Source organism: Phyllostomus hastatus, unplaced genomic scaffold (assembly GCF_019186645.2).
Source record: "Phyllostomus hastatus isolate PE091 unplaced genomic scaffold, TTU_PhHast_1.1 phas_scaffold_1224, whole genome shotgun sequence".
Lineage (NCBI taxonomy): Eukaryota > Metazoa > Chordata > Mammalia > Chiroptera > Phyllostomidae > Phyllostomus > Phyllostomus hastatus.
In genome coordinates this window covers 1768581-1788453 of record NW_025334008.1, presented here as the reverse complement: position 1 = coordinate 1788453, position 19873 = coordinate 1768581, and the positions used below count along the sequence as shown (strand labels likewise).

The 19873-nt window shown below is 56.6% G+C and overlaps 2 protein-coding genes and 3 non-coding genes across 8 annotated transcripts; 4 read left to right on the top strand and 1 right to left on the bottom strand.

The window, feature by feature from the left end:
- The first annotated feature begins 7792 nt into the window (after positions 1-7792).
- On the top strand, positions 7793-12863 carry LOC123830259 (Friend virus susceptibility protein 1-like). Of its 4 annotated transcripts, none has more exons than XM_045856308.1 (5): positions 7793-8011; positions 9078-9124; positions 9748-9862; positions 10913-10951; positions 11330-12863. In XM_045856308.1, the coding sequence occupies exon 5, from the start codon at positions 11337-11339 to the stop codon at positions 12183-12185; it is 849 nt and encodes a 282-aa protein (XP_045712264.1). In that variant the 5' UTR covers positions 7793-8011; positions 9078-9124; positions 9748-9862; positions 10913-10951; positions 11330-11336; the 3' UTR covers positions 12186-12863. The 4 variants fall into 4 exon arrangements, with proteins under 4 accessions (XP_045712264.1, XP_045712263.1, XP_045712266.1 ...); XM_045856307.1 differs by having other exon boundaries at positions 9652-9862; positions 11430-12863; XM_045856310.1 differs by lacking the exon at positions 9748-9862 and having other exon boundaries at positions 11430-12863.
- On the top strand, positions 8915-9005 carry LOC123830363. Its single transcript, XR_006787749.1, has one exon. It is a non-coding gene; the product is annotated as a small nucleolar RNA SNORD88 (small nucleolar RNA).
- LOC123830362 lies at positions 10742-10832 on the top strand. Its single transcript, XR_006787747.1, has one exon. It is a non-coding gene; the product is annotated as a small nucleolar RNA SNORD88 (small nucleolar RNA).
- Positions 11144-11234, top strand: LOC123830364. The gene has a single exon (XR_006787750.1). It is a non-coding gene; the product is annotated as a small nucleolar RNA SNORD88 (small nucleolar RNA).
- A 1744-nt stretch (positions 12864-14607) lies between the features above and the next one.
- ACP4 (acid phosphatase 4) lies at positions 14608-18737 on the bottom strand. The gene is made up of 11 exons (XM_045856480.1): positions 18633-18737; positions 18458-18562; positions 18299-18385; positions 17260-17406; positions 16945-17043; positions 16770-16865; positions 15909-16041; positions 15738-15820; positions 15178-15302; positions 14798-14976; positions 14608-14723 (listed from the first exon to the last, which is right to left on the bottom strand). The coding sequence occupies exons 1-11, from the start codon at positions 18735-18737 to the stop codon at positions 14608-14610; spliced, it is 1275 nt and encodes a 424-aa protein (XP_045712436.1).
- Between the last annotated feature and the right edge of the window lie 1136 nt (positions 18738-19873).

The following is a 19873-nucleotide window of genomic DNA, read 5'->3' as shown; positions in this document are numbered from 1 at the left end:
AGGAGGAGAGAAAAAGCAATTTGCACATCCCCCACTCCTGATGGGAATGGCTGCACACAAGCATTGGGGCACCTGTACCCACCCCACCCCGTGAGCCTCTCTCGAACCCTGCTTGAGCTGTGACTTGTCGATCTTTGAGGTCAGGGAGCAGCCCGATCTTCCCTGGGTCTCTGAGGCCTTGTGGAGAGGTAAAGGGAGGCAGAGACAAGAGAAAGAAAGGGAGGAGAGACATGGAAATGAAGAAGGCAATAAATAAAGAGATGAAATGGGTTCAGAGACAGCCAGGGGGTGGGGGGCAGGTAGGACGAGGTACTAGTAAATTCAGATCTCAGCCCCCACCCCTACCCTGAAGCGGTAAGAACTAATCTCAGAGATACTGCTGACTCAGCCCTGCCTAGACCTGACCCCACTCTGGCCCTGATGTCTCCACCCTGAGATCGATCTCCACTCCTACCCCTCACTCCACGCCTGCCCTGTCCTGAGGTCTCTCTTATCCATCCATAACCTCTTCTTGACCCAATCTTGACCTTGCCCAGATCCCACACTCAACACACCCAGCCCCAACCCCACCCCCCATGTCACTCACACAGGTCTCGTTTGGAGTCCATGGCCAATGTCCCAACCTCCTGGAACTCCTCCAACTGTCATGGAACCTGCCCCTCTGCCCCCAGCTGCAGGCCGGATTGAAGCCCTGAAGCTCGCCTGTGGACAATAGGGGAGCTCAAGAAACACGGAAAAGGGGACAAAGATATCCAAACCCCAAGGGACAGAACCCAAACCCCAGAGAGAGACTGACGGACTTCCATGTGGCCGTAGAGGTACCTGGAAAGAAAGGCTGAGGCAGTTAGCAGGCCGTTGAGTGCATCTGGGGACCAGTCTTGCCCTGCACCTCCACATGTCCCAGAAGTCCCAGTCTGGCCAGCAGAGCAACCAGTCAGATCTCCTGCCAGACGTTCCCAACAGTGACACCCAAGATGAGACTTCTTCGCCAATTACCTACAGGCCCAGAGTCAACATCCAAGACCTTCCATCCATTCTCCACACTCGCCGAGTCAGCCTCCAAGACCCTCCACCAGTTAGCCACACTCGCCGGGTCAGCATCCAAGAACCTCTGCCCATGGTCCACCCTCACCGGGTCAGCATCCAAGACCCTCCAGCCATAAGCTACAGTCGCCGGGTCAGCATCCAAGAACCTCTACCAGTCAGCCACAGTCGCCGGGTCAGCATCCAAGAACCTCCATCCATTCTCCACACTCGCCGGGTCAGCATTCAGGAACCTCCACCCATGACCCACACTCGCCGGGTCAGCATTCAGGAACCTCTACCCATGACCCACACTCGCCGGGTCAGCATCCAAGAGACACTACCCCTTAGCAATAACCATGAGGCCAGTTTCCAAGACACGTCGTCAGTTCCCTACAGTTCCAATTTCCATGCCCAACATGCTCCGCCAGGTTTCCAAACCTCCCAATTCAGTGTCCAAAGTTCTTCCTCCTCAATTACCCACGACCCCCATAGAGAATCAGTTGCCATCATTAGTACTGTCGGTTTCCAAGGCCACCTGCTGACAACCCACAGCCTCCGCTCAGGTACTGAAGGCTCCAAGTTACCCATCCGGGCCAAAATTGATATCCCGCCTTCGATTACTAATAGCCCACAGGCCAGTATCAATAGCATCGAATCAATTTTACGGTCCTCCCATGAGACTTCCAAAAGCTCTTTGGCCAACTTCCAATTCACTGAAGATACTCTAGACAGCAGAATCCGCCACGTGCCGCCAGGCAGCTCTGCTGACGCCAGTTCTAACAGGTGAGAGGCAGAGGTCCAGGCAAAAGGCCAGGTTCTGGGTTAGAATTTGGAGGGAGGGGCAACAGTCAAAGGTCAGAGACCAGAAACATGGCTGATATATCAGAGACTGGAGGTTGGACCTCAGCGTAGCAGGGCTTGGAAGCTAGATCTGAGGGCTGGCCCTGGAGAGGGCGTGGCACAGGAGCGGGACCTGTGACTCAACCCAGGAATTGAATTTGGGGGAGGCAGGGCCTGGAAGCCGGATCTGGAGGCGAAACCCGGGCGAGCCTGTGTCCTAAAGGTAGGCCCGTGGGGACAGAGGACATGAAGGACAGACACAAGGAAGATAGAGTCTGTAGACTAGACTGAGTGGGACAGGGTCTGGCAGCTGGCCCTGGGGTGGCTGGCCTCAGCGCTGGCCCTGGCAGTGGGCGTTCTGTGGCAGGTTTCAGGATGTGCGTAAACGCAAACAGTCACAGCTGCCCCTCAGCCGGCGGCTGCTGCACGAGGCCAGGAAGATCAGCCGCCATCTGAGCCTGCTGCTGAGCCTGGCTGGGATGGCGACCCTCAGTTTCATCTCTCTGGGCCAGCCCTGGATGCACTTCCAGGTGCCACTGACCCCTCCCGGGGACCCCACAGGCCCTCTGACTATCCCCATCAACACCGTCTTGTTTGTGCGGTGCACCGACATCTCCTGCCTGCAGGAGCACGACTACAAAGCATGTAAGGCCTGCCCTCGACTCACCGTCCCTGGGACTCATTTCTCCTCTTCCCCCGGGACCCCTTTCCGCCTTCCCTGGGATGGTCCTCACTGCCCCAGATTGGTCCTCACTGCCTTGCACTCATCCCCACCTATGTGATACTCACCCTGGTGTTTCTGCTCCTCTTCCTTCGCCAGACTTATTGGATTCAGCCTGGATCTCCCTCATCATTGCCAGCGTCACCGGCTCCTGCATCTGCCTCATACTCATAAACCTCATCTTCTTCAGCAGCTCCAACTTTCCCATTCTGGACTTCTCCATCATCGTCATCAGTGTCCTGACAGGCATGGCCCTGAGACCCTTCCGTTAGGGACACCGAGACAAAATGTGTTTTGCCCAGTGTCTGCCATGATGCTCAACACCAGCTCCATCCTCATCCTCAGCCCCAATCCAAATCCTATCTCCCAACCCATCCCAATAAGAAATATCACATCCACCTAACCCCTTCTCCAGACCCAACACCAGCCTCCACTTCACCTTCCATCTCTATCACCAACAAATCTCAAACTCATCCACCTCCCCATCCCCAACCCAATTCCCATTCGATCTTTTCTCCAATATTTAAGTCACCCCCACCCCTTTACAAATCTCAACACCCAGCTGCAACCCCATCTCTATCACCTGTGAACCTCGCTCTCGAACTCAACCTAACCTGCTTCCAACTCTGTCCTCTTACCAGTCTCCAGTCCTTCCTTATTTCCAGCCCCACCTTAGCACCAGCCTCAACCTCAGCCTCCATTCTTAGCACTCAGACTTCAGCCTCTACCCAGAACTCCACTCCATTTCCAGTTCCAGCCCCAACTCAACTCCTGTCTCCCCACCACCACCAGCTCTGTGAGTTTGTTCAAGCTACTTGATCTTTCTAAGCCACAGTCTTCTCTTCTGTAGCATGGGGAAAAATTCCCTACCACGTGGAGATGTCACAAGGACTGAGTTAGAAAATGTCAGTACTCGGTAATAGCTATTGTGCATGTCCTGATCTTCCTGCTCCCACCCAAATAACTCAAAATTTATATTCTGATTAGAGTAGTTCAGTTTTCCACTTGCATGCCAAACCACACTTTTAAGAAAAGGAAGCAGTGGGGAGCACTTTAATTTGGAAATGAAGGATGTTGTCTTTGCTTGTGGTAACTGACCTCAACTTTCAGTTGCATCAAGAGAACATTTTTAGAGAATGATAGTAAGGCCAAGAGGGGAGACCACGCAACTTCCTACTTCCTTGCTAGCAAATGTTATTTGTACAGTTCCTCTATTAGTTTTTTCCGATTGTTTAAAAATAAAGTATGTAGGGTGGAAAACACTCAGTTTTATGTCCTCTAAACTGGGACATTTTTCTTTTTTTAATATTTTATTTTTTTAATTTTTAGAGAGAGTGGAAAGGAGGGAGAAAGAGATGGAGAGAAACATCAATGTGTGGTTGTCTCTCATGCGCCCCCTACTGGGGACCTGACTGGGAATCGAACCGGTGACCCTTTAGTTCGCAGGCTGGCACTCAATCCACTGAGCCACACCAGCCAGGGCTAAACTAGGACATTTTTCTATAAGAAAATTATTTCTGCCTATTCTCCCTTTTAATTAAGTGGAAAATGCTTCCTATATTTTTTCCAATAACATAAATTAAAAAATTACCCAGTACTCCACCCACTACCTAAAAAAATTATTTTTACTTTTCATTAATTAGTTTTAATTCATTTTATTTCAAGATAGTGAACTATATCCAGAATGACAGAGTTCCTTTTCTACTACCTCAAAAGACCCAAATTAAAGGCCCAATGTAAGGATAACAATCAATCTCAATCCTCGAGGGCTCATTGTGTGCCAGGAGATGTGCCAATCTCAATAACTCTTCATGGCAGCCAAGGAGGTGGTTCCTGGGCTTATGCCCACCTTATGCATGAAGGGAAGGAGGCTCAGAGAGATGGAGTGGTGCCCTGGCTGGTGTGACTCAGTAGACTGAGTGATTGAGTGCTGGCCTGTGAACCAAGGAGTCACTGGTTCGATTCCCAGTCAGGGTACATGCCTGGGTTTCAGACCAGGTCCCCAGTAGGAGGTGTGAGAGAGGCAAACACACATGGATGTTTCTCTCCCTTTCTCCCTCCCTTCCCCTCTCTCTAAATAAATAAAATCTTTGAGAGATAGATAGATAGATAGAGAGAGAGAGAGAGAGAGAGAGAGAGAGAGATGGAGCACCTGCTCTGAGGCGGGAGACAGATGCAGAACAAGAGCTCAAGAGCTCCAGACAGTCAGCCCCAAAGTCTGTGGTTTTCAGACCACCACTGCCTGCTGAAAGACCAAGATTTGTACTTCCAGTGTCTCCCACCATGACATGGATGGGAACTGTTATCCTCCTTTCGAGCAGAGGTACAGGGAGGCGAAAGCAAGTGGGAGAAGCATGAGCAAGAGCCAGGCAGCCACACAGCTGTGGGCAGCGGGGCTTCACACACCTGCTGCCCAGCCTCCTAACACCTGTGCTCATGCAGGGACCAGCATTATATTGGGTGTCCTGTTCTACCTGATGCAGGCCCATGAGTTCCTGCAAGAAGGCATGACCTACAGGCTGGGGCGCAGCTTCTACCTGGCGTGGATGGGCATCTTCTTCTTCCTGATGACCGGTCTGGGCTGGGATGGGGTTGGGTGGGGGCATGGTTCCAGGATACAGATGGGGGCCGGGTGGATGAGAATGGGGTTGGGTTTGGGTGAGAACAGGGACTGGGGGCAGGGCAGGGTTTGGGTTAGGTTTGGGTTCGAAGATGGGGGTGGGGGAAGGTGTAGGGATGGGCCCAGGGACAGGGTAGTGGGTGAGGTGGGATTGGATTTGGACATGGGTTAAGGACAGTGCAGGGAGTGGGGCTTGGGGACAGGATAGGGGGTGTGATTGGGTTTGGGGAGAAGACTGCAGTCAAGGTTGGGCTGGCAAGCTCTACACTTCAGCCCTCTGCTTTCTTCCCCTCCCCCCACCCTCCAGGTTTCTTTTCCTTCCTGAACTACATTAACTTCTGGTCCATCCTGGCACTCCAGGCCATCTGGACTTAGGACTCGGGAACGACCGTACTTCCGGCCTGCTCGCCCACACGGCTCCCTGCCAAGCTCCTGACCACCCTGCTGGCTGGCCCCTCCACCCACCAAGACTCTTGTCCTTTTTCAGCCCCCTCGGAACCTCCCCCATTCAGATTACTAATCAGAATTTTTAAATCTATATTTTTGCCCAGAAAATCCTTTTAGCTCAGTACCTCAAAAGTGTGCATGGAGCTGCCATCCTTCCCTGGGGCCATCCCTCAGGCCCTCTAGAGTAGAAGGATGGAACTCAGGGGTAGAGTTGAGGGAAGGGACGCAAGAGAGAGAGACTTGATGCACAAGGTCAGCAAAGAATTGGGCCAATGGTTCCTGGCATACAGCTAGTGCTCAATCAATGTTCATTGAATAGCTGATTCTCCCCAAGGCCTTTGGGCTTCATCCTTTACTTTAAATTTTTTTTTAATTTATTGATTTTAGAGAGAGAGAGGACGGGAGGGAGAGAGAGAGAGAGATTTGTTGTTTCGTTTCTTTATGCATTCATTGGTTGCTTCTTGTATGCCCTGATCAGGAATCGAACCTTTGACCTCGGCATATTGGAATGACACTCTAACCAACTGAGCTACCCAGACAGGGTTCAAATTTGTTCTTTTTTAACACAGACTGAGCTGTAACTATGTGACAGACCCTGAATCTATAGCAATGATCAAACTGACCCAAATCCTTGTTTTTTTGGAATTGACATTTCAACTGGGAGGGAAAAAAAGTATATATATACTTTTTGTATAATATAATTAATATAATTTTAATTAATGTAATATAAATATATATGTAAACAAACAAAGACTTAGGCATGTTAGAGGACCTGTGCAATGAAGAGAAATAAAGGTAAGGGAGACCAGTCTGGGAAGGAGGGGTTCTGTTACATAGAGCAAAGGTATGGGGCTCTCTGCGAAGGTGACATTTGAGCAGAATCATGATGGAGGAGACGAAGAGAGCATGGGGTCAGACTGGGGAAAAGAGTTCCAGGCAGAGGGAACAGCGAATGCAAAGGCCCAAATGTCCTTGGCAGGTTCCTAACAGACCAGGGAACCCAACGTGCTGGTGTAGCCTGAGCAAGGGGGAGAGAGGAAGGAGACAAACGCAGAGAGGAGACGGGGACGGCGCTGGCGGGGGCGGGGGGGGGGGTCACTCTCGGCCTTGTGGCCACAGTGAGAACTTTGCTTTACTCTGCGAGAGGACAGAGTAGGAAATGCCTCGCTCTCCTAAGAGAGGAGCCTGCGTCTCTTCCTTTCACTTCAGACTACAGACTTCCCGGGAGGAGTCTGCCAACTAGAAAGAAGAAAAAAACCCAAATGACCCGGAGACCCAGCTAAAGAAAACGTGTTCTATTCATACAAGGGAATACAAGTGTGTGTGTGTGTGTGTGTGTGTGTGTGTGCGCGTGCGCGCGCGCACCTGTGTGTAGCTATAAAGAATCCACATCAAATTAGTGACAGTGGCGACCTCTGGTGAGTGGGTTTGGTATACCTAAGTTTCATGGTTTTTTATCTTTGGAAAAAACTGTTTGCAGTGATGTCTGTTGAAAGGCGCCTGAGATCTCGAACCCTACCAAGAATCCAAGCCCCCAGGTCTTTGACGATCTAAACCGGGAAATGAGCCCCAAACTCCTGTGCAGCCTCAGCCTCAGGGGTCCTGTTCTCAGCGCCTCCTCCCACGGACCCAGGAGTCCAGACCCCCAGCCTCCTCCCCCTTCCCCAGAACCAAAGTCTAACAATCCCATCCCGACGTCCCAGCTCAACCTTTAACTCTGCGCCACGCGGGCCATTTCCCAGAACTCCGCCTCCGTCAATCTCAGCTCTGGCCCCACCTCGGACTCTGCGTGTGGGTTGGACTTCGTCTGGGTCAGCCCCGCCCCTTCAGCCACAGGTGTCACGCTGGCAATTCCCCCTGCTTCCCTTTCTGGCCCCGCCCACACCCGGGGTCCTTCCTCTTCGCGGTCCCCCTCAGGGGACATCCACAGATTTGCCTGACGCTCCTGACAAGACACCGGGCAGCGACATTTCCTTGCTTGTTTTTCTCCGCCTCTAGATACAACGTCTTACGCCCTGGTCAGGAAGATTCTAATGAGAGAGACACTGTCCCGTCCCCAAGCAACAAAGCGGGGTTTCCGGCACTGGCGGGTACACTAGATGCCTCGGGGCGGAGTCCGGGCTGGCCGTGGTGGGGGCCTTGCGAGCGCGCGCGCTATAAGAAAGGACACGAGGCAACCCTCATATACTTGGAAGAAAGTGAAGGTTGGGTGAGGTTTCATTGAGTTTCTGGTTTCTTCTCACGGCTTTGGGGCCTGGGCCGCCCGTGTAATGCGGTGCCCGGGGCTGCGACGGGGAGGTCTTGTTGCCTCTTGGTTGGGATCACGGCCTTCGTAGTGGCCCTGCGCGCGCTCGGAGGTGAGCCCGGGGATTCCCCCGCGGAGCGGGCGACGGCGTCTGCGTCTGCAGCGGGTGGTGGCTCTTTGGGGGGTGTTCACAGCGGGGAGGACTCTTGCCCCCGGAGCCAACGGGGGCTTCCGGGTCTAGCCCTTTGTCTGCATCGCAAACGGGCTGCGCTGTGTCTGCGGCCCACTTCGCAGGGACGCGCCATCTTGTCCATCTTTTTCGGTGGGTGGGGAGGGGAGCCCGTGTGACAGCGCGTTCTGAGATTTTTCCACCCTGTGCTAGATACACGTGCTTCCTTTAATCCCAGGAGGCTGGCAGTTTTTGCAACTTTGACCAAAGACTCTGGGGTCCTTGGCCGGGGAGGAGGTTAGGATCCCAGGGTTCACTAAGGGAAAAGTGGGAGTGTGGTCTCTAAGTGAATTCCTGGTTGGTTTCTGAGAAGCAGATAGGAGTGCTCTTAGGAGAAAGTAAACGAGGCCTGTGTTCACCTTCAGGAATCATTTTGACACAGTCACTCCACATAGTTTATTAAATGTTAGTGCTGGGCTAATCGGGCCCTAAGGTCTCAGACTTCTGGTCTCCTGTCTGCTGAGCAGTGCCACGCCCTGGCCACGGCTCGCAGCCTGCGGGCAGCGCCTGATCTTCCATCTCCCTGCGGGAACCCAGCCAGAGCTCCCTCGAGCTGAGTTTCTTAACAGTGGTAAAGTCACCATGTCTGCATTGCTTCTGCTTGGTGTTTTGAAAGTAAATTTTTTATTTCATCCAAAAGAGTTACCACTTATGTGCCTAAAATAACATTTTCTACTTAATGAAGATGCCATTATCACCCTTAATGTTTCCCGGTCTGTAAATGCTGTTAGCATTGTCTCTGTCCCTGAAGGTGAGTGGCCTCAGGGCCTGGTCTCGGGCAAGCTGGGGCTCCCATGATGTTCAGCACTGGGCTCTGATCACCTGTGAGGACACAGTGCCCCCCAGGACCTTTGACACCTGGGGTTCTGAGGAGCCCTGGTTTGGGTGTTCTCTGGATGCACAGACTGCTTTCTCCGCCCACCCTCACCAAGTCCTTCCTGTGTTACAGGTTTCTCTCTTCAAGTGTCCAGAGCCGCCCACCACCACCCTGTCTGGGTAAGAACCCTTGCTCCCATTCCCTGACCCACCCAGGTCTAAAATCACCCACATTTTGGGTGACTTCACATATCCTTGGGACCTAATTTATATGCCAACCATCGTGTTCAGTATTTACATACAAAACCCAGCTCTGCTGTTTGTGGGTTTGAAGGTGTCAGTCAAGAGACTGTTCCTGAGCCTCAGTTTCTGTGTCTGTAGAGCAGACACTGCGTGTCAGGAACCAGACAAGTCTGTCCTCTCACAGCTGGCGGGAGGGGGGCACAGAGGGTTGAATCACGTGACATACACAGGCTCTGAAAGGGAGAAATATACATGTATTTGGAGTGGGAGGCTAACCAGAAGTCCAATATTCAGACTTAGCAGAAGAGACAGAATGGCTCCCAGCTTTATCTCTGTCAGTGTGGTGGGGTTGACTGGATGCAGTGAATCTTTCAGCCAAGCTGAGACCGCATCTGAGTCAAATGCACAAAAATAAATACAGTTCTTAAAGCTCCCTTGATTGACACAAGTAGCTATTGTTACAGGGACGCAATGTATCTGGCACATGTTTCACAAGTGTTTCAAAGACCCAAGTCATAAAATGAGCCTGGATACATGTTAAGAGGCACGTGTGTTCTCAGCTCTACCCCTTGGGTGTCGGCAACAGCGGAACACCAGCTGGCTGCCGTGAAATCGGACAGAAAGTGTTCTCCGGGTTCTCAGCGGCCCTCCAGGGAAGAGAAATTGCTCTCCGTGGTGAGCTCAGGTTCTGGGGCTCTAATTGTCTTTCTGGTGGGCTGGCACTCTTCACCCAGGCATCTCTTCAGGGCTCTGCACATGGGGACTTTCTGGGGAAAAGTGGAGGGCAAAGGTGCCCACTGGCCGGGGGGAGGGGAAAAAACAATGTCCAGGGCAGGCTGGGGAAGAGGGTCGTGGAATGTGTACAGATTTCTAAGGCAGCCTAGTCCGACAGGCGCTCTGTTCTGTGTTGTCCAGTCCACTGGCCGTGTATGGCTCTTGAGTACCTGCAGTGTGGCTAGTGCCCCTGGGAACTGCACTTTTTGACTTTATGTAAATTTGAATACTGTCTTTGTCTTTCGGACAATGCCTTCCTACCCGAGCCTTGGGTTTAAGTGTTTTCTGTCTGCTAAAGAGTAGCTCACACCACCTTTTGTAACTCACCAGCTCCTCCCTGGCTCCCAGGAGGTTCTGGTGAAGCGGGTTCCCCAAGTTAGAGAGCAAGGAAGCGCGATGCAGGACTCTTCCAGAGCTAGAGGCTTCCGAGGTGCCGTGCGGCCTTACGGGGCCGCCTGGGGGCTGAGCCACGGGAGGCGCCCCCTTTGTCTCACTGGGTTCTTGTCTGCGGGGCAAATATGTTCATTTTAAGCGCTGGGGCTTAGGGCAGCTGCTGCGGGTCACACAAGAAGTGACACCCGGAGTGAAGCCACTGAGAGGTGGCCGTGGGGATGTGTGGTACCAGAAAGCAGCAGGCTATGGGGGTTCCCTCTTTGCAGCTCAGGGGCCAACTGTTGGTCATCTTTCCTGCCTGGATCTCTGAGTTCTTGTCTGTGTCATCTCCTTGGCACTCTGGGCAAGGGTGCTGGGACCTGGGTGAGGGCGGGGATTGGGGCGCTGGGGCCCCCATGATGTCCAGCACTGGGCTCTGACCTTCCCTGAGGACATGGTGCCCCCTGGGACCTTTGACACCCAGGGGTCTGAGGGGCCCCAGTTCTGGGGAGGGGCGGCTGGGGGCGTGGTTGCGCCGAACCCCTCTCACCTCCTCATGCCTCCCCGCCCTTCCTGCAGGTAGTTCCTCCAGGAGTGGAAGGGCCCGTCTGTCCCTCGGTAAGAGCGGGACCGGCTTCCCGGTCTGTACTTGGAATGTGTGCGCTGTGGTGGTGGTGGTGTGACGGCAAATGCTGAGAAGGTCGGGCCGAGCCGTGCAGTTGGTGGGGGGAGTGAGGGAAGTGTACAAAGGAGGGGCTGGGGCATCTCAGGGAGACATTCTGTGTCGGGGTCCCAAAAGGGCTGAGCTTGGGGCCCCCGTGATGTCCAGCACTGGGCGCTGACCTCCCATGAGGACACTGTGCCCCCCGGGACCTTTGACACCCGGGGGTCTGAGGGGCACCAGCTCTGGGCGGGTGTTGGGGGCTATACCTGTTTCCCCCACCTGACAACAGCTCCTGTGGCGGCGTCCCTTGGGCTGCCTGCTGTTCCCTCCAGGGCAGCCATGGCCATGACCATGGCCACAAGAGCGCTGGCGCCCACCGAGGTGGGGTTGGGGGACGACTACAAGTACACTGAGCTCCTGGCCATCTCGCAGCGCTTCAAACAGAGCCCCAATGAGCCCATGACCACCTGGATCCTGCGTGTGTACGACCAAGGTGGTTCAGCCCTGGCCCTGACCGCCCAGGAGCTGACACTGCTGGGCACCCTGACCAGTGATGCTGTCTTCAACTACCACTGCAAGGGCCTGCAGGGCAGCTGCAAGATGCTGCTCACCTGGCTGCTGCAGGCCTGGCGCCAGCGCTGGAAGTCCTTCCTGCACTTCGAGGGCGCCGAGCTGCCCTTCCGGCCCTGGGGCACCATGGAGGAGGGCATCCAGCTGATTCGAGAGCTGGGCATGCTGGCCTGGATCTACCACGAGCCCACCTCGCCCCCTACACCCGAGGACTTGCCCTTCACGCACCACCTGCAGCGGCACCTGCTGATGGCTGCACCCCCTGAGCTGCGGGTCACGCTGGTCAGTGTGCTGGTCAAGGGCATGACAGTGCTGGGGGCGGTGATGCAGATCCAGGCCATCGCCGACATCGGCCTGCTCTGGCGCCACAATCAGCCGGGCCGCGCCAAGCTCGTGCTGGGACCCAACCCAACTCGCAAGGACCTCCTGTGCTGGCTCCTGAGCCACGGCGTGCCCAAGGAGAAGGTGTACAAACAGCCCACCAGGGTCCTCCTGGAGCTGTACGTCAAAGAGGCTAAGGGCTGCCAGAGCCATCTGGCCTACGTGCTGGGGGAGGAGCAGCCTGAGCCCTACTCGGACCAGGCCTGTGGCGAGGAACAGTCCATGTGCCCTGACTAGGAGCCCGGGAAGGGGGCCCTATGCTGGGGAGCCAGCAGGGCGGGGAGCTGAGTCCTCGGAGGCATGATGCGAAGCCCTGAAGCATCCCTGAGGTGGACTGAAGGGCCTCCCACCTGCTCTTGAACTTCTGGGGGCAGGTGACCCCCACATAGTTTTTGAGGAGCCCAGAAGGATGTGTCCTGGCCCCTAGCCATGCCATAGTGTCACCGGCCAGAGCCAGTGGCAGGAAGCAAGCTGGCTGGTGCACAGTGACTCCCTGAAGACCCCAGCAGCCATACATTACAGCCCAAGTGGTATGATGGGTGGGCACCCACCCCACGGGCCCACAACATGAAGTTTGTGCCCATTTTCTTAAGGGCTTTTTGTGTATTTGTTTTTAATGCATTGTTTTTACTTAATACTTTAAGCATATATGCACTTTGGAACCCTCTTTCCTCTTGTCACAGTTTTTCTCTTAACACTATTTTTTGTAGCCCTGGCTGGTGTGGCTCACTGGTTGAGTGCTGACCTGTGAACCAAAAGGTCAGCGGTTTGATTCCCACTTGGCACATGGCTGGGTTGCAGGCCAGGTCCCCAGTGGGGGCCATGCAAGAGGTGACCGATTGACATATCTCACATCGATGCATTTCCCTCCCTTTTCCCCTCCCTAAAAATAAACAAAATCTCTTGTAAAAAACACTTATTCTATAATGTTTTTCCCTTCTGAAGCAGACTTGCTCTGCATGCTTGGGGCAGTGACGGCCAGGTCCACCTTAGCTGGCTTCTCCAGCAGTGCTTGTGACCTCTGCTCAAGCATCTGGGTCCTGTGTGAGGACAGACTGCAGCCCCCCCTGCAAAAGTGAACCCAGAACTCGCCTCCAGGGGCAGAGATGAGGGTCTGCACAACAGCGGGCGGTGGGGGGGGGGAGGTGGCCTGCAGGAGCCACTCAGCAGCAGGGCAGGGTCACCTGCCAGAGCTGGCTGGGCCCTCCCTGGACCTCAGTAAGAAGCTGGGTGCCTGCCCAGGACCCAGAAGGACATGGCATTCTGTGGCATGGCTGTTCCATACCTCCAGAAACAGTGATGGGTGGGTGTCTGGGTGCTCCTGATGAGGCTACCTTTAGGGCCCAGGGCACAGCCCCCTTCCCTCAATGCTGGGAACTGGGTGGAGCCCCAGCCTTTACCTCAGTCCTGGGGGACCTGGACCCTGGCGTTCCCAGGAGAGGCTGGGAAGGTCCTGGCAGCTGGAAGTGACTTACAGCCACAGTCCGCCCCTCCTCTGATCCTCCAACGACCACTTGGAATGGGCACCATGTGATCGAGGAGTGCCCACTGCACACCAGGCTGCCCCCCCCCACCCTGCAGTGCTCTAATTTGGGGTGTTCACACATTTGCCTGGTGGGGCCACACGTGGAGGGCAAGGACACACCAGGAGGAGACCTCCCCAGTCTCAGGAGCCCGACCCCGCCCTTGGGTAGGGTGGGCGGGGCCTCCCAGCAGCCAGGAAGGTTGAACACAGTGCTGGCCCGGAGCCCCCCACCGGGCCTGCGGTGTTGCTCCCATGTGTGCGGGGCTGCCCAGCTACGGAGATGTGGCCAGTGTGACTGGGACCCGCACTGAGCATTTTACTTAAACGGCCAAGTGCATTGCTGAGAGATGGGTACCAGCTGCACCTCTGCCAGTCCCCAGAGGTCCATCTCAGAGGCCAGGCAGTCTGACGGCTTTGAGTCCTGGCTCTGCCAGACGGGCTGGGGGCCCTGAGAGGCCAGTCCTTGCCCAGAGTCACACAGCCTCAGGGGCAGTGCTGACCGCCCAGCCTTGGGGCCGGCTCAGCTTCCCACTCTCCCTGCACAAGGCAGCCCCGACCTGCACCCCAGGAGCAGAGGGTGTGGCTGGTGCCTCTCAGCTCCAGGGCACTGGGTCTGGCGGTGCGGGGTCCACGGGGGGGCTCCCAGAGCAGCCACAGCTTTGCCAGGTGTCATGGGCCTGTGGGCCCCTCATGTCACACGTGCCACGCCTGCAAGAAACAGGCACCCCATGTCCCCACCCACTGCCCTCACGCACGTGGGAACGCATAAATGTGCTCACACTGGCACCTCCGCACATGCCAACATGGGAGCACATGCCTGCCACAGACATACATGGACATGCCCAGACACAGCGACACAGTCTCCCACGCGCATATGTTAAAAGTGCAGAAACATTCACGCCGGTGTCTACTTTCAGACCACACGCGTGTGTGTGCACATGCACACGGATGTGCACACGGATGCACACACGTGCACACTCCCCCAGAACCGCTCTCGGCTTCCAGGCCCACGAGCCCTCGGCGCCCCCCACGCGCGCAGGAGTACAGAGTAAGTCACGGGAGTCAGCGCAGCGGGTGAGCAGACGTGTTGGGGTGCAGAGGCAGCGGTGGGAACGGGGTGTCCGGTTTCGCGGCTCACACGGGGTCTCCCCAGGCCCGCAGGCAGCCGGGTCTCCAGGCCAGCAGGCCCAGCCCCAGGCTGAGCGCCGCCAGCACGGCCACAGCCCCAGCCAGCAGGGGCACCACGGCAGCTGCGGGGAGAAGGCGGGGGCGTCAGTCGAGGGACCCTACCCCTCCTGCCCCCACCCCGACGCCAAGACCTCACCCGTGGGGGCGGCAGGCTCGTGGGAGCTGTGGCAGGGGACCCCGCGAGCCGGAGGCCGGGCTGGGGCGGTCAGCTGGCGGAAGCGGCCCAGCGGGCAGGGCACTGGGCACCCGGGGAGGCCGAGGCTCAGGGGCGCACCGGCGGAGTCGTTGCGGTAGAACAGGGAGACCGTGACATTCCTGCGGGGAGACAGGAGGCGGCGGGCGCCTGCTCACCTCCCTGACCCCGACCTTCAGTCCAGGGAAGCGCATCCGGAAGGAGAACGGGGCTCCCGACGGCCGCCGGTCCAGCTCCGCGCAGCGGCGCCCCAGGCCCGCTCCCCATCCCTCCTCCCGCCCGAGCTGTCCCACCTGCGCAGTCCCAGGGCCCCCGCTCCTCACCCCTCGTCTCCGTCCTGGTCCCCGAGGTGCCTCCGGAACTCGAAGCCGAGGCAGGCTGCGTAGGGCGGGGTGTGGCCGTCGTAGAGGCCCAGAGCGCCCTGGAGGGCCAGCAGGGTGCTGTCGTGCTGCCGGCGGATCGGAGCTGAGCCGGTTCCTCGCCCGGTGCCCTCCTTCCCCCCAGCTCCAGCCTCGCGCATCCCGAAGCCTGCCCCGAGATGCGCCCCCCACCCCCAACCGGCTCCCCCTGGAGGCAGTCCGGCCAGTTACAGGTAATTGTTCAATAAAGATTGGTCAAACGCGCGTAAAAGAGATTGGACAGCCCCATGAAACGGCCGGTCCTTCCTGAAGAGCTAAACTCTTTCTCTTGGAACGCCACCTCCTCCCTCCTTGCAGGCGCTACCTTCTAGTGGCGTATGGTCCAAGGGAATGGTTTGCAGATATGCGACCCAAACCAGTGGGCTGAGGGTCCGGCGAGACCGTGGCTCTTCCTCACCCAAACCGCCAGGCCCCGCATCCCTGCGCCCACCTGGCCCTGGCTGCCTCCCTTCCCGAAGACTCACAGCTGAGTACATAACCAACTTGAGAGGCAGCCCCAGGCGCTGGACCCGAGAGAAGTTAGCCAGGATGGCGTCCAGCAGGATCCCTGAGGGTGCAAAACCAGGGTGCTGAGAACCCCCAGAGGGAGGCACCCTGGCCTCATGGCCTCCCAGCCTCCCAGCCCCACACCTCACCCCCTGTCAGCTGGGCCTTCTCTGCCGCCCGGGGCGGGCCCACGTGGGCCCCGATATCCAAAGCAGAGATCCGGGCCAGTGTCCGCAGGACGTCCGGGGAGGCCCAGGTTGGGAGGGACAGACCGTGGGCTCGCTGGGGAGAGACATGGAGGGAGGACGTCACCGGGATGTCCTGTCCTCCCAAGTCTGTGCTCTTCTCCACTCCCTGCGATCCTCTCTCCACCCCCGCCCCCATCGGAACCCCTCATGGGCTAGGAATGGTCAGCAAGCTGTGGCTTGGGCCATTATTATCAGGAATCGCCATCATTGCCAGCCCAGAAGCCCTTATCTGAACCTCAGGGCCCGGAGGTGTTTCAGGATTCAGACGTTCGGGATTTTGGACTGGTCAGGTGGTGCCGAGACCACACACCTCGTAACTCCCAGTGGGGCCCGGGCAGCCCTTAGTCTCACACATTGCTAGTCCCACTGCGCAAAGGGACAGTCCCCCGCAGCGAGAGGACCAAGCCTATGAGGAGCATCGCGCGCTCAGCTCAGCTCCTGCTGCCTGGGTTCCGGCCAGGGCGTTTCTCGGGCAAAGGAACCTCGAGGCAGAAACTGCAAATGGGTAACCTTCCCAGCCCAGGTGCTGGCCTTGCCCTGTTCTAAGCTCATTGAGGGGATTAACCTGTTTTAATCTTCTCAACTACCCCAGGTAGCGTTCGTCCCGGGGTCACCAGTCCCATCCTGCACACGGGGAAACTGAGGCACTAAGGGTCAAGGGACTTGCCTGAGGGGAACGTGGGTATTGAGCAGCAAAGCTGGGGTTTGAGTCCAGGTGCCCTTACACCCCCTGGCTGAGTGAGGGGTGGGGCAGAGTCTGACCTGGCACATCAGGGTGTCCAGAACCTTCCACGCCCTGCGGAGTGGCTCCCCGACCAACGACAGCCCCGTGCAGTTCTCCAGGTGAGTCAGGAAGTCCTGGACGGACCAGGCCAGGTAAAGGAAAGGAACTGGACCTCCCCAGCCCTTCTCTGCCTGGAGCCACCGCCCTGCTCACCGTCCAGCCCTCCAGGGCCATCTGGTACTCGGCAGCCTCTGTGGCCTCGCGCAGCAGCTCGCGGTATCGGGGACAGCTGCGCGTGGGGAACCTCAGCAGCTGGAGGAAACTGAGGCTCAGAGAGGACAGCAGCCTGGCCGGGGGTGGGGGAGCTGGGGCTGGGTGGCCCTGGCTCTGGCTGTGCAGCCTGGAGACGGTGGCTCACCTGTCCAGAGAACTCTGCCCCCGGGGACAGTCTTGCTGCTCTGGCCCTCTCCTCGGGGCCTCTGGCCCTCTCCATCCCTCCCGCCCCCTGGCCTTGTCCAGGCCCCTGACCTTATCCTCAGTGGCGGGCACTGTGTGCACAGGGATGGGCCTCCAGGCGGCCTCGGGGCGCCCCGGGGCAGCCTCAGGGAAGAGCCCCGCCAGGTTGGCCTGCGCGCTCTCCAGCGTCCGATCGAAGTCGGTGCTGCGGACGTACACCTGGGGGCAGGGAGGGCAGGCAAGGGGACCACAGTCACACAGGCCAACAGCCGGGGTCAGAGGTCGGCGGCAGGGGCAAACCAAAGAAGAGCTAAATCCTTTTAGCTCTTGGGAGCTTCAACTTGGGAGTCGAATGTCAGGCATCTAGAGTCAAAATATCAGGGCAGATTTGAGTGCCTGAGCTTCAGTGTTGGAAGTTGGGGTCAAGGGTCAGAGGTCAATGGCAGGAACAATCCTACTGGAAGTCAGACATTGGGTCGGCGTGTAGGATTAGGGGGGTCCGCTGAGTCAATAAAAGTCAAAAGAAAAAAGAAGTCAGAAAGGGAGATCAGAATGGATGTTGACTGGAAGCTGGAGGTCAAGATTAGGAGAGTGGGATGGAAGACATGGGGTCAGGATTCAATGCATGCCTATTGGGGTCAGAGGTCAGAGATCAGGAGGGATGATCCTAACTGGGGGTTGTCAGAGAACAGAAAAGTTAGAGACTCAGGTTTGAGGATGGGTAGAGGTCAAAGGTTTGAGGTCAGGAGGGCAAGTTGATTCAATGAAAGCCAAAGACAGAATCAGTCAAGTTTTGGCATTGGGAGCATGGAGAGCAGAAGGTCTGGCTGGTGTCAGTGAGAGTGAGAAGACAGAGGTGAAGGCCAGAAAATAAAGCCAGGGTTGTTGGAGGTCAGAGGTAAGAGGTCAAGGTGTGACTCATACTGGGATGGGGTCAGAGGTTGGGTGGGTTAGTCAATGATTCAGGGTCAGAGATCAGACATAGGGTGCAGAGGAGGTTGATGGGAATCCAAGGCCAGACAGTTGGTGGGAGCCCAAGGACAGCAATAGAGTCAAGCAGGGGTCAGAGGTGGGAGGTCAAGAGGCCAGGTGAAGGTCAATATGGCAGTACCTCCTCCCGCTGGTACTCGGGGCTGAGAAAGGCCTCATAGCGACTCCTCAGGAAGCGACCCAGCTCCAGCTGCTGGCGGACCCCCTCCTGGGGACAGAGCAGGCTCAGCAGACCCCTCCCCACCCAGCCCCACCACTCACACCCACCCCAGCTTCTTACCGAGGTCAGCTGGCCCAGGCCTCTCGGCCACAGGCTGGAGGCCGCCTCCTTGTGCGGGTCAGTGGGGTAGGAGGCCAGCGGGGCCCGGTCGCCATGGCGGAACACCTGGGGAGGAGACCAGATCAGGGCCAGCCTGGGGGAGGCGAGGGGCCAGGCTGGGGTGGGGGCACCTCACCACAGCCACAAACACCAGGGGTCCTTCCATTAGGCCCTGGGGCAGGAGCAGCAGCAGGAGCAGGAGAGGTCCGGCGGGGTGGCCCTGAAACCCTGGCCCGGCCATGTCCGCACAGCCAGACGCTGAGCTCAGCCGCCGGCTGTGCCGCAGCCACACCTGCCCATTACCTCCCCGCCCCCCACACCCCCTCCAGAGCGGGCCCCGGCATGCCTCCCTGGGAGCCGGCTCCCCCGGCCTTCACCCGCTTGATTAGCCTGGGGACTAAGCTCTTCATTTGTTACCATGACCCCAAGAGGTGTTGATCGGTTATGATGATTCCCACAATGCAGATGGGGAAACCGAGGCACAGAAGAGTTAAGTAACCTGACTGAGGGAACACAGGTGAGTAGCAGGCAAAGGTGGACTTTGAACCCAGGTGCCCATAACACAGAGGCAAGGGGACTCCTCCCCCACCCCATATTCTACACTCACAGTCTCTGCTCTCTTCTAGAACTCTGCACCCCAGTCTGTTCTTCCTTTTTTTTTAAAGATTTTATTTATTATTTATTTATTTATTCATTCATTTATTTTAGAGGGGAAATGGAGGGAGAAAGAGAGAGAGAGAGAAACATCAATGTGCGGTTGCTGGGGGTCATGGCCTGCAACCCAGGCATGTACCCTGACTGAGAATTGAACCTGTGACACTTTGGCTCGCAGCCCACGCTCAATCCACTGAGCTACGCCAGCCAGGCTGTTCTTCCTTTTTTTCACCCCTTAAATGTTGGGGCTCTTTGAGGATCTCTTGGGCTTCACTGAGATTTCAGCTTCTTCCAGTGAAGAATAGGATGCTCACCCACAGCTGGGCTAAGCCACCCTGGCATTAGACAGATGGGGTTCAAACCCTACCTTCACCATTTGCAAGCTGTGTGACTTCAGGCAAGTTACCAAGCCTTTCTGTGCCTCAGCTTCCTCATTCATGAACTGAAGGAACACAGTCGGTTGCTCAGAGGATTAAATGTGTTCCAATATATTCAGTGCTTTGGACGGGGTTTTTGCACAGTAAATACTGAAGAGTGTTCATTATTTCTTTTAAAAAGATTTTATTTATTTATTTTTAGAGAGAGGGGAAGGGAGGGAGGAGCCCTCCTCTGTGGGATTCATGCCCTTAGGAAGGAGACCTCACAGAGCCCCCTGGCCCCCTCCACCACGGGAGGGCGCAGAGAAGCGGGCTGTCTGTAACCAGCCAGACCCCTAGTCGGCCA

Coding starts and splice junctions, on each gene's coding strand:
- LOC123830259 (XM_045856307.1), top strand. CDS start 9,722: ATGTTAAGAGGCACGTGTGTTCTCAGCTCTACCCCTTGGGTGTCGGCA. Junction 9,863..10,912: donor AAGAGAAATTGCTCTCCGTG/GTGAGCTCAGGT, acceptor CCCTTCCTGCAG/GTAGTTCCTCCAGGAGTGGA. Junction 10,952..11,429: donor AAGGGCCCGTCTGTCCCTCG/GTAAGAGCGGGA, acceptor GCCATCTCGCAG/CGCTTCAAACAGAGCCCCAA.
- ACP4 (XM_045856480.1), bottom strand. CDS start 18,737: ATGGCCGGGCCAGGGTTTCAGGGCCACCCCGCCGGACCTCTCCTGCTC. Junction 16,042..16,769: donor TGGACACCCTGATGTGCCAG/GTCAGACTCTGC, acceptor GTCTCTCCCCAG/CGAGCCCACGGTCTGTCCCT. Junction 14,977..15,177: donor GACCAGGACGGAGACGAGGG/GTGAGGAGCGGG, acceptor GTCTCCCCGCAG/GAATGTCACGGTCTCCCTGT.